This window comes from Dermacentor albipictus, chromosome 3 (genome assembly GCF_038994185.2).
Source record: "Dermacentor albipictus isolate Rhodes 1998 colony chromosome 3, USDA_Dalb.pri_finalv2, whole genome shotgun sequence".
NCBI classification, from domain to species: domain Eukaryota; kingdom Metazoa; phylum Arthropoda; class Arachnida; order Ixodida; family Ixodidae; genus Dermacentor; species Dermacentor albipictus.
In genome coordinates, this window is record NC_091823.1 from 117,406,172 (window position 1) to 117,418,344 (window position 12,173).

General features: G+C 46.1%; 1 protein-coding gene across 1 annotated transcript in view; it reads right to left on the reverse strand.

The window, feature by feature from the left end:
* Nucleotides 1-492: 492 nt before the first annotated feature.
* LOC135915617 (neprilysin-1-like) overlaps nt 493-12,173 on the reverse strand; it is a 37,805-nt gene continuing 26,124 nt past the window's right edge. The window contains exons 8-11 of the mRNA XM_065448723.2: nt 10,113-10,380; nt 7,858-8,102; nt 3,266-3,548; nt 493-1,267 (exon numbers count right to left, since the gene is read on the reverse strand). Of these exons, the coding sequence (XP_065304795.2) occupies nt 971-1,267; nt 3,266-3,548; nt 7,858-8,102; nt 10,113-10,380 (1,093 nt within the window). The 3' untranslated portion in view covers nt 493-970. The remainder of the gene's footprint in view (nt 1,268-3,265; nt 3,549-7,857; nt 8,103-10,112; nt 10,381-12,173) is intronic.

A 12,173-nucleotide genomic window follows, 5' to 3' on the forward strand; every position in this document is an offset into this window, starting at 1 on the left:
CCGCGACGCGGTGGAGGCGAGCGCCAGTTGGAGATATTGCAAGGAACCAGGCGCGCCACTCCTTCGCCTCCCAGACACCCGCGCACGGCTGCGCGAAATTGACGAATGCCGCGGCCGGTCTGTGAATTGTAGAAACACTGGAAAAGGGTTTTTTTAGGTTCCACATAGCAGAATTCGAGAGATATTATATGTGTAGGTCGTGTGCAAGTCATAAGAATTTCTTGGTATTGAAGAATGCAAAATTTGTTGGTTTTTTCGTCGGAAATCAGGAAGTACTGAGTGGTACACGAATTCAACCTGTTCAAACAGTCTTGTTGACTAACGTTTACCCGCCCTGATATGTAGACTTCACTTGGCAACATAGCCGTGACACATGATGAAACCTCCTGTACACCTCTTTTTGAGCACAGCTTCTAGTCAGAAACAAAAATGACTGCGCAAATATTAAATAAAACTAGAAGTATTAGGCAGCACTTCGCGCAAAAGCAATTTATTTCAGAAATACTGCCATCTGGGGCACGACACCTTAGGCAGGAGTCAGCGATACGACAAGAAAACAGACTGGCAAATGAATACGCGGAGCTACGGCATATTCGCCATTTGTGTACAACAGCTAAAAAAAATGCGTACAGCTTCAAATCGCTCACCTCGTTTTGCTTTGTTGGCTTCAAGCGACAAAGACGGCGAACTTTAGCAAGTTTCTCGTTTGCGTGGCGCAAGCAATTTGTATATTCTTTTTCCCTTCCGGAACAACTCTGCCACACTTTCGCTTTAACAAGGTTCGTCACTGCAATAAGCATATCGCTCTTGGTTATACTTTTTGAAGAGAAAAGAGATAATGATTGTCATATCTACGCTAACTTATTATCAGCAGTCTGAACCCATGCAGATAAAAAATAACGCTGTCGCGTTAAAACAACTGGCACATCTCCACGAAGTCCTCAACTTCAGCAGCGCCAAGTGGGGAGGCTCATACGTAGGAGCACCGGTTTCCGAGATTCATGGCGCTACCGAGCGGGCAAGTGAACGCGTCGGCGAAGTACGAAGAGCTCTTGAGCGGTATGTTGCACAACGTGTCTCTGGGCATGACGCTGCCCCCGCACTGAATGAGGCAGAAGGCGATGAAGAAGAGCATGTCTTCCGAGTAGTCCTCGAGACCAGGCAGCCGTCGATCCTGCAGGTACACCTCGGAGCGATAGGCTGACCACAGCGCCACGTGGCCGCCGTACAGCAAGAAGGCCTCCTCCATGTTTTCGACCGTGTCCACCTGGGATCGCCGGCGTGAAAGGTTGAAATTCATAAGTTGCAGTGGGAATTATTCAATGATTCGACGTGCGAAACAACCGAATGCTAATCCCAGGAGAGAAAAGAATGTTGCATTCTTTCCTCGATTAACTTCTCGCGTCATGTTGACGTGAAATGAAAAATCCCGATGACATGTTTGAGTGATATATATATATATATATATATATATATATATATATATATATATATATATATATATATATATATATATATATATATATATATATATATATCCGAATGCTTGATCGGCTTGTATTTGTTTGCTTACTTGCTGTTTAAAAAGATTATTAAGAGCTCAAAGGGCATTCTACCCATTGTGCGGACACCGGGACTGGGCATAGAGACTACATCGAGCGATCAAGCTCTTGATTTTGCGTGATAGATATTGCATTCACTACCGCAAAGCGTATTCTTGGGTAGGCATCTCGCTCGTTGAGTGGTTACGAAATAATGTGTCCTAGCAGAAAAGGTCCCTACCACATCAGCTTCCAGTGAATTCAACTGCATAGTTAGGTTAACTGAATGAATACTGCCTTTGTACTGCGATACAAGTGCCCGTTAGAGAGTTAAAAGTGGTCGTAATGCTTCCGTAGTGCCACATAAAGGCGTTTCTATGGACGTATAAGAGGAGCTCCTGAGCTTGCCTAATGTGGGCTGATTTTCTGACTTATTATTCATCCGTTTACTGATCGTCACACTCCGTTCTTTTAACAGATTTGGCTAGAGGAACAGTTGGAAGTACATTCGAACACGTGTGCTTTGTGCTTAAGACGCGACACGTTCACTTTGAACGACACGTCCACAAAAAACGGCTGAAAAAGGCGCGTTCGGCCACCCTAACTACTTAATCGGATGAACTGCAGGTGTGTGTTCATGGTACCCACTTTAAATCAATCGTCTACCACATACTACGGCGTGGATTCCCTAATCTAGGAAGCGGAGGCAAACCTATGCCAACATCTTATTTCAATACAAAGAGATTTTCACTGAACCGCAAGCGTAAAGCAATTGTATCGATGGGGAAGAGCTAAGTAGTAGCTGAAGTTACTCATACCGATCTGCGAGTGGAATGGTGGAGAAACAAAAGCATTAGATGCACCCAACTCGTGAAACGGAATAAAACATGTGCTCCACGTTTGTCGCGAAAATCTGTTGTTCGTTTTGTTTGGAACACCTAATTCATTTCGATTTGACTGACATCTTCAATAAATAAATAACAACAGGGCACTGTGCCTAACATTACCCCAGGAGCAAGCACCTATCATAAAGGCTAATTTTCAGGACTAAATGCAGCAGCTTTCGTTAATCACCCTGCCCCTTTTACAGCTGTGCAATGAGCCAGAAGCTGAGAACCCGAAATATAAACGCACCCCTAAATTTACCGCTTTGCCACATACCCGCGATTCCAGCGCCGACAGGGTTGTACTTATTTGTATGGTAATTACTGAGGAATCAACGCTTCTTGCAACACTTAATTTTTTTTACCGCCTAAACAACCAACTCCTAAGTCAAGTGCATACATAAGACCACATTGGCGATGCCGGCGCTCGTCCTGCTCGGACGCGTGTTTCCGTAGCTCAGGGTTTACCCGTTTGTTGGTTCTTTTCCTCGCTACTGCAACGCTAATGTTTATGGACCTCTTTGGAAGTTCATAATCAATACTTGCGCCTATGTTAAAGGTTCGTCGGCATCTACACCTTCCTGCTGCGGCGTGATGCCGTGGTGCTCCGCGTCGGGATGCTGTCGTGGTCGTTCGACAGCACAGCCAGTGCTTCTTCCAAAAATACTTGAGTTATTAACACCAAACAAAAGGAAGCCACAACTGTGATAACAAACTGCAAAGTTTAAACGACTAAGAAACAGTAAAAGTGACACACATGAGCTACGCCAAACAAAATATAGATAAAAAAAGAGGACAGAAACAAATCCTCGCTGTAGGGAGGGCGTTCGATGGGCGTACCTTGAAGATGGAGCGTTCGATGCATGTTCGTGCACTGTTGAGCTTCTCCCGGTGCGTCGGGCTAAGGTCGTCACGCGTTTCGTAGAAGGCCTCGAAGAGCGCCTCGGAGACAAGCGATCCAATGGCTCCGTACCGGAGGCCCGAGCTGGTCTGTTCGTCGTAGATAGGAAGCGTGACCGCAATGGGCGACACCACGACCGAGCGGCACGCGTGGTCGTAGAAACGGTAGTAGTTGACCCGGTCCAGCTTAGGCGCGTAGCAACCACCGATCCGTAACGTGCGCCTGAAATGTATGGTCTTGCTGAGCCAGTTTGCGGAGCAGTCCAGGCAGTGCCGCACAGAAACTAACAAGTGCAATCGCTGTATCTTGTGGGCAGGGAGAGCTCTAGTCCTTTTGCTCAAGACGCCGGCCGCGACGCTCGGCCAGTACAGAACCTGCTGTGTGTGAGCTCACCAAAGTAGTCGCGCAATAATGTTATATAGACGAAGACTTGCAGTGCCTTAACGCGAATATAAATGGATAGACCTATATAGAAAACCCGATGAGATGCGTCGTTGATGTCAACTGACAATAACACCACCCGGTGCAGGAGGCTGCAAAGCCAAAGGCTTGACTAAGCTGATTGCGATTGTAGCACACGATGTCTGTCCTTGCAAGGGTTTTCGTACCGAAGGCGTTGGTGGGCCATTGCTCATAATGTTATGGAGTTAAAGTTGTTCTGGTGCATAGGGCATGGGAAGCGAAGATTTTGTTTTTCTGGAGTTCTCCTGGACTAGGTTTTAACCCGGCGACTGCTAGTTCCAGTTGCGCTTGACTAAACGACATGAAGTGCACAAGAAAGGTTCCTTTACATGCAGCGAGTTGCCAGAGCCGCTATTCATAACGACTTACAGTAAGAATGCTAGGACACCCTATGCCGAAAGCAGACATGCTAGTGAGAAGAACGAACCTTCGCTAGATCACTACGATGTTACTATGGGTCTTCCAGTGAAATTAAGATTTCTTAGTGTTTAGCACGGACGATGCTCGATCTAACAACAGGAATAGTCACGTTGTTGATTGAGCTGGCATGTATTCATTTATCAATAAAATTATCCAGCGTTAAGAATCCATTAAGTTTGGCTATTCTGTGGGAAAAAAATAAAACTTAAGTTAGAGAGTTCGTGCTCCTAACTCAAAACACTGAAGCAGAAAAGCCTTTGATAGATTTGCCACCATAAATTTGCAACAGACCGAACACGACTCCTTTAAAGCAAACAGTGGAGATGGATTCAACAAGCTCAAAACCATCGTTTCTTGAAATTTTCGAGATAATTATGGGTTTCTTCAATTGCTGATAACATATGGCAGCGCGTTCCACAAACGCTGGTAACTGAAGTGATCGGAAAAATACAAGTGTCACCTACACTCTCAGTGAAGGGGTGGATGACGTGTTACGTAAAAGCGATAAGTCTTCAGTTTAGCGTAAGCCAACGCATAGAAACGGGCCTTTAAGCGATAACACGCGTTACATCATGGGACAGCTGTAAGGAGGAATCGCTGTAAGGGAAAAAGCTGCATAAAAATAATCAATATTAAGGCGTCTAAGAGATGGAAGAACGAACTTCAATTCGGTAGACGTGGCCATTTTTTTAGCAAGCAACACTAATGCGATTCAGCTCTCGTTGTGACATCTCGTAACACTCTGAGTGGTCTCAGTGATGTCCATTTAAATCGATGCTAACGCCGACAAATTTCAAGAAGCTGGTGCAACTGCGAGAGCAGGCTCAATATTGACGGACACAGAAGTGCGATATGCAGCGGCGAGCAGCTACGTGTTCTGTATCAGGCGGGCGAAAATGCGCGTGCTGCTTGATATCATAGCTACCATAGCCCAGGGAACCAGTGTCTACTTGGTAAATTTATTTTTTGCCCTTACTGTAAGCTTAGTATCTCGTTGACTTCGAACATCGCATTGTTGCCAGGGAGCAGGTGACGAATCTCAGCAAACTAGCAGTATGTGCTTGCTTAACTACGGTGGATGTGACTACGCGAAGCGATTATTTTACAGCGGAGCTCTATATCTCTACCGTCCAAACAAATTTTAGCGTCGTTGTTGGCATGGTAAGCAAGAAACTCCCCATACATGGGCCGATCCCGAAGGTAGTGCAATCACGGCCCGACCAGCGGAGGAGGTGAAGCAGCTGTTAAGCACTCCTCTACGTGGGCCGATACCGAAGATAGCTCTATGCCGGGCCCACCCACGGTGGAAGTGAAGCAGGCGTTAAGCACTCGCCAAACGTGGGCCGATCCCGAAGATAGTGCAATGTCGGGCTGACCCATGGTGGAAGTAAAGCAGGCGCTAAGCACTCCCCATAGGTGGGCCAATCCTGATGATAGTTTAATGCCGGGCCGACCCGCGGCGGAGGTGCAGTTCGCCATTAAGGGGCCCACATGCACAATTTTGCTGGTCATCTTTCTTCACAGAGTGGAAGGGCACTCAACTTCTTTACGTTTTTTTTTCTTGTTTTTGTTTACTTCAAGTCAAGTAACGCCTGTGATTCCTCTATTGCTTTGCGAGTGACAAATTATTGAATTTTTGATGTACGAACTTTGCTGAATGCCTGCATTTTGTGGCGCCGTATGTGGGCGCGTACTAACGCGTACTAGAGTGCCAAAACTCACTAGTATGACAGGCAATAGCGGAACGTGATTTCACACCACAGGCGTTGCATGATGCATCGTAGGCCTAGATACAAGTGTCTTAGTGGATTTTTTGTATATCTGGTTCATTTTTTGCACAATATCGAAATTCCTTCTTTTCCGTCTCATCCAAAAATGAAAGAATGAACGAAAAACAAGAGACTCAACCTTCTTTTAGGTACTCTAACCAGGAAACTTAATTAAGGGGCAACTACGGCGACTTTTGCATGCCCATTTATGTTAATAAAATTGTGAATATACGTTCTCTTTCTCTTTCTCTTTTTCTGTCCTCCACAGTATGGTTGTAATCCTTTAACTTTCGTGAAAATGAATTTCAGAGATTGGTTGCCTTCCCGACTCATGATTTTTACTGGCTACCTTTGTTTGTGACGTCAGAGACTAGACCGCCACTACCGCTGAAACCATCGCTGAAATCACCGCTGTCCACACTCTCAGGCGAACTACACCCTTTGGTGTTTATCTCTGCCACGCAACGATAATCGTCATCTGCCTTGCTTGCGTTTCCTTTCTTGAAAACGCCGCGCCCTCTACTTTCCTGTCGGGAATGCTATGTCATGCTGATAACGCTCATGCCGTTCGTTGCTGGGTTGTACCGGGCTCGCCGCGTTAAAGAAAGGAAATGCGGACAAGACAGATGACGATTATTGTAGTGTGGCAAAAGGGTGTAATTGTGCTCAAGAGTGCAGTTCGGAAAGTCAATAAGAGCTCCCTCTCTCGTCAGGAGAAATCATCAGGTTCGCTTCTTCGGCTTTAGTGCCATGTGTGCTGCTTGTGTATCATGCGTTCTGCGTGTTTACGTTATGGTAGTAAAGGATCTGACACCACGGACTCATCGTGACGTCACACGAAGGAGCGACCCGTTTTGGTTTTGGCATCTCGCTTATTGGTTATTTGAAATTATTGATGAATTTCTAGGCAAACTGAGCTACCCTACTGGTGACAGCACTGTCAGTCTCATATGAAAATCACAATATGCTCATATGGTTAAAAAATACCGGCATTGCACTTTAAGCATTCCACGCAAAATAGCAATGCTCAAATGGGGGGCTACATCTCCACAAGCGATCGCGTGCTTCGGTTCATGTCGTGCTGTTTCACGCATCCAAGCTGTGCTTTGACATAAGGCAACAGCTTTTAAATAAATAAACAGGCCGCCATGCGCAGAGTAGGGATATCTGTTTCGATGAGCCAGGGCTCATACCTTTCATAGAAGACAAGGGCGAAAGTTGTAGCGCGATCATGTGCTTTCAAAAGGATGGTTTCCAATTGGTTCCTTCGGGCGAGCGTACGTTGTTCACAGCGGGCAAGTCTCCACCTTATAGATACAGTTGTTGTGTGACAACCTAACACCGCCCCCCCACCCCCTCCAACACGCGGTGGCACAAAACCTGTCTCATTGAACTATAAATTATGCCCTTTCTGCTTGCCAGAATTATGATATGATTATGAGGCACGGCATAGTGGGCGCATCCCAATTTGTCTCGCCGACCTGAAGTTCTTGAACGCGCATCACTTGTACGGTAGACGGCCGTTCTTGCATTCCGCCCCGAAGGAAATGCAGACGCGCAGCGGCAGCGATTTCATCCCTTGCACTTGGGCTTAGTAGCGAAATGCCAAAGGAACTACGCCACCACGGCAGGTACAAAGGAGCCAAAGCTAATTGTAGCGACCGCTACGGTTTGTACCATGCTTACGCTGGGCGCTCCGCGAAGCCTTTGTACTATCTGCACATACGTACTCACAGGCCAACACATTTCTCTAATGATTACCTGCGATAATATAAAGAAAATAAAAAAAACAGGGTTCAAGTATTTCTGGCACTATGCACTCGATTTCTTTCTACTAATTTTCTCCCTTATCACTCAATACTTTTCCTAAATGTGCTCGCCTGAACGACATGATCTGCCGGTAGTTGGCGAGCACGGAGTCGCTCATTTTCGGCAAGGCGTCCGCGGCGGCTTGCTCGAGATCGGCGACGCTCGCAAAACGGCCGTTGTCGCCGAACAGATGAGGTCGCGTGGTGAACTTGGAGAAGTCCCTCGCTGGCTGCGAGCCGTTGGCCGTGAATTGGGTCAGAGTGATGTTGAGAGGGTAGTCGATGTTCTTTGTGATGCGGCGGATGTCCTCCTGAGCCTGGGACCATCACGGACAATAATGTTTAAGTAGGATCGCATGACGCTGCTGTAAATAATTTTTTTTGTATTCTTTCGTACGCCCTTGGTCTGTGTGCAGCATCTATCATTCGATTCATGGCATGTTTGAGAGTACTAATCTTGCTGCGCTCAGTCGCCTAGTCACGTCGTACTATTTAAAATCGCCAGCGCTTTTCTATGTTTTGTAGGGCCTTTGGGGCATTGTAAATTAATTAAGTAATTAAGTTTGGCTCAGAATTCAAGCCCCTCTTGGCTCGAAAACGCGAAGCAGAGCTGAATCGAATGGCGGTGATGAGGCCCGAGGAACGTAGTGAAAATTTGGCTCAGAAACACGATGTGCTGATGCGTCAATAGATGCAGTGAGACAGTCACGGATCTGGCAAACTCAACAGCATAGCCAGCCGCTAAACTGGAAACATTACTCGTAGCGCAAAACTGGATGGACCGCTCAGCGCCGTTCAATTGGACATAAATGCTTTCGCGTTCACAACTCATGCAAAGTGCTTAGCTGTTCTCGAAGTTTTGTCAATTAGCGACCCCTAAATTTCCAGCAGAAAGTACTCTGTGTTGCATATGCATACATACATGTGTGCGTTTACATCCGGAGGATAATGACCCAGCGCTATCTCCCCAGGCTCGCTAGGCAGTTGTCATCGGTAATTCATTTCCTTTAACGCATTGCTCTCATACATCCTCATCATGCATAGAATATAGGGAACTGCCATTTGAAATGTGGTAGAATGTTCGTTTTGATTTCATTCTCACCTGTTTACGATAGTTTCACAGCTGGCTTCTTCTCCATCACACTTATTCAGCAGGCTGTTTCAGCCCCTCCGCTAACACACCCCTAATTCGATCTAGGTATAAATTAAGTGAATGTGTTAGTTCTCCATGAGTATCGTGTGAGCGAGCACCATTAATGTTTTCGAGTGCCCTTAGTCGTACAAATAGCTGATCTGTTAAAACATCCCACTTTTTTTTTTTACTTAGAAATGCTGCCGCCTGAGTTCTGAGACAATGCATGGCGGGTACATTAGAATTGCACAAAAGGGAACAAACTAGAAAAAAGTGTAGCATTAAAATGACAAAATACACGGGTTTCTTAAAACATAGAGAACAGCTTGAACAGGTTATTCACGCACTAATATGTCATACGAATTAAAAGCTTTTTAGGGAAAGCTTTGTTAGGTACTTTCTAAGTGCATGGATTACCAGAAACAGTTCAAGGATGCTTTCAGTGGTGCTAAGTTTACTGGGTTTATTCGGCGATGAAACAGGCCGAATGGCTGATAAAAACTTCCCGTGGTCGCTTAGTGACTGACGAGGTCCCGGGATCAAATTCTGGCCACGGCAGCCGCATTTCGATGGGAGCGAAATGCGAAACTACCCTTGTACTTAGGTTTAGGTGCATGCTGAGGAACCTCTGGTGGTCCAAATTATTCCGGAGTCTCCCACTGCGGCGTGCCTCACAATGAAATCGTATTTTGGCACGCAAAACCCATAATTTTGTTCACAACGCTGATGAACGAAAAGGGGGACATGATTGCAGCAGCGGAATGAATGAACTTGTGTAAGTTGATAAGGCGTCTAAATGTGTGCCCGTGTGACATCTACTGAAGCGACAAAGTTTCAGCGTGAGGAGCAGGGCGACCAATTATACTGAATAGAGCTCATATATAAATGCGATGGATCTGATGTTGGTGGGTCATTTTGCCCTTTGTCCGTTTACTTTCCCTTCACATCGATATATTTTTTTTTGCTTTCAGCATTTGCTTATCGCCGATTTCATCATTTGCTGTACCACAACGACTGTGGTGGAGAAGCAAACCAAATGTTGTCGCACCGAAGGAGAATGTACGAAAAGCCTGTTCGGGGTTTTCCTATGCCGCCTTTCGTTTCCAGAATTGCCGCATGAGTAATGAGGGCCAGTAGCCCAGCATTCGTGCTACAGAGTTTCTTTATCTGCTCTGTGCCAAAAGGCTCTCCTTACCTCCTGTGCAACATTGAGCTGCACGAAGGCGGCCGGCATACACTGCCCGAGGAGTTTCTCCATGAGGACGAGACATCGTGCCTCAACAACTCGATCAGGCTGGGATGACGGTGCGCTGCCGGTCATTGAGTCCGAGAGCTCGGCACTGAACAGTGGTCCGAGGTTGAAAATCGTAATCCATGCCATGTACAGGACCATCGTGTCTTCACTGAACTTGGCAAGAGCCTCGTTAAGGGCCCGAAAGAGAGCCGGGTCCTTTAGGTCGAACCTGTTGGTATTAAAGTAATACGTTCGGTTAGCTTGCGTTCGCGTCCTTAGTGTCACTTGACGAACGCCTTTTAAATTCAGCCTTCAGCCAGTTCCAACTTCCCAAAACACGACTGTTCAGAGCAATGTGCAAACTGCGCTAGGAGATAGGGATGAAAGCTGAGCACGGTAACTTGGCGCATCACGTGACATTGAGTCAAACATTTGCCAAAATGCAACACGGTGTGCCTGATAAGCCGTATTGTTTGGCAGACAGATTACAATATACGAGGACTGACATCTAGCACCAACATGAATTTTTGAGCGTAAGTTAGGGCCCGAGCTGAGAGCGAGATTGATATTATCCAGCCCGAGTGACACGCATAAAGCCCCTGGGATTCATGGAAATGTGCCAACACTTAGGACACAAGCATGGAGGCCTTTTGACGTTTTCTTAATTAGTTCCCCCTAAGTCATTGAAATAACCTTAAGAGAATTCGAAACGACTGCAATGAAAAAACTGCTCAGTACGATTGGCAGAAGGAAAAATGCTCAACCTTTCCCTGCAATGCGGGTTTAGATATCATCATCATCATCATCATCATCATCATCATCATCATCATCAGCCTGGTTACGCCCACTGCAGGGCAAAGGCCTCTCCCATATTTCTCCAACAACCCCGGTCATTTACTAATTGTGGCCATGCCGTCCCTGCAAACTTCTTAATCTCATCCGCCCACCTAACTTTCTGCCGTCCCCTGCTACGCTTCCCTTCCCTTGGAATCCAGTCCGTAACCCTTAATGACCATCGGTTATCTTCCCTCCTCATTACATGTCCCGCCCATGCCCATTTCGTTTTCTTGATTTCAACTAAGATGTCATTAACTCGCGTTTGTTCCCTCACCCAATCTGCCCTTTTCTTATCCCTTAACGTTACGCCTATCATTCTTCTTTCCATAGCTCGTTGCGTCGTCCTCAATTTGAGCAGAACCCTTTTCGTAAGCCCCCAGGTTTCTGCCCCGTAGGTGAGTACTGGTAAGACACAGCTATCATACACTTTTCTCTTGAGGGATAATGGCAACCTGCTGTTCATGATCTGAGAATGCCTGCCAAACGCACCCCAGCCCATTCGTAGTCTTCTGATTATTTCTGTCTCATGATCCGGATCCGCAGTCACTACCTGCCCTAAGTAGATGTATTCCCTTACGAATTCCAGTGCCTCGCTGCCTATTGTAAACTGCTGTTCTCTTCCGAGACTGTTAAACATTACTTTAGTTTTCTGCAGATTAATTTTTAGACCCACTCTTCTGCTTTGCCTCTTTAGGTCAGTGAGCATGCATTGCAGTTGGTCCCCTGAGTTACTAAGCAAGGCAATATCATCAGCGAATCGCAAGTTACTAAGGTATTCTCCATTAACTTTTATCCCCATTTCTTCCCAATCCAGGTCTCTGAATACCTCCTGTAAACACGCTGTGAATAGCATTGGAGAGATCGTATCTCCCTGCCTGACTCCTTTCTTTATTGGGATTTTGTTGCTTTCTTTACGGAGGACTATAGTGGCTGTGGAGCCGCTACAGATATCTTCCAGTACTTTTACATATGGCTCGTCTACACCCTGATTCCGTAATGCCTCCATGACTGCTGAGGTTTCGACAGAATCAAATGCTTTCTCGTAATCAATGAAAGCTATATATAAGGGTTGGTTATATTCCGCACATTTCTGTATCACCTGATTGATAGTGTGAATATGATCTATTGTTGAGTAGCCTTTACGGAATCCTGCCTGGTCCTTTGCTTGACAGAAGTCTAAGGTGT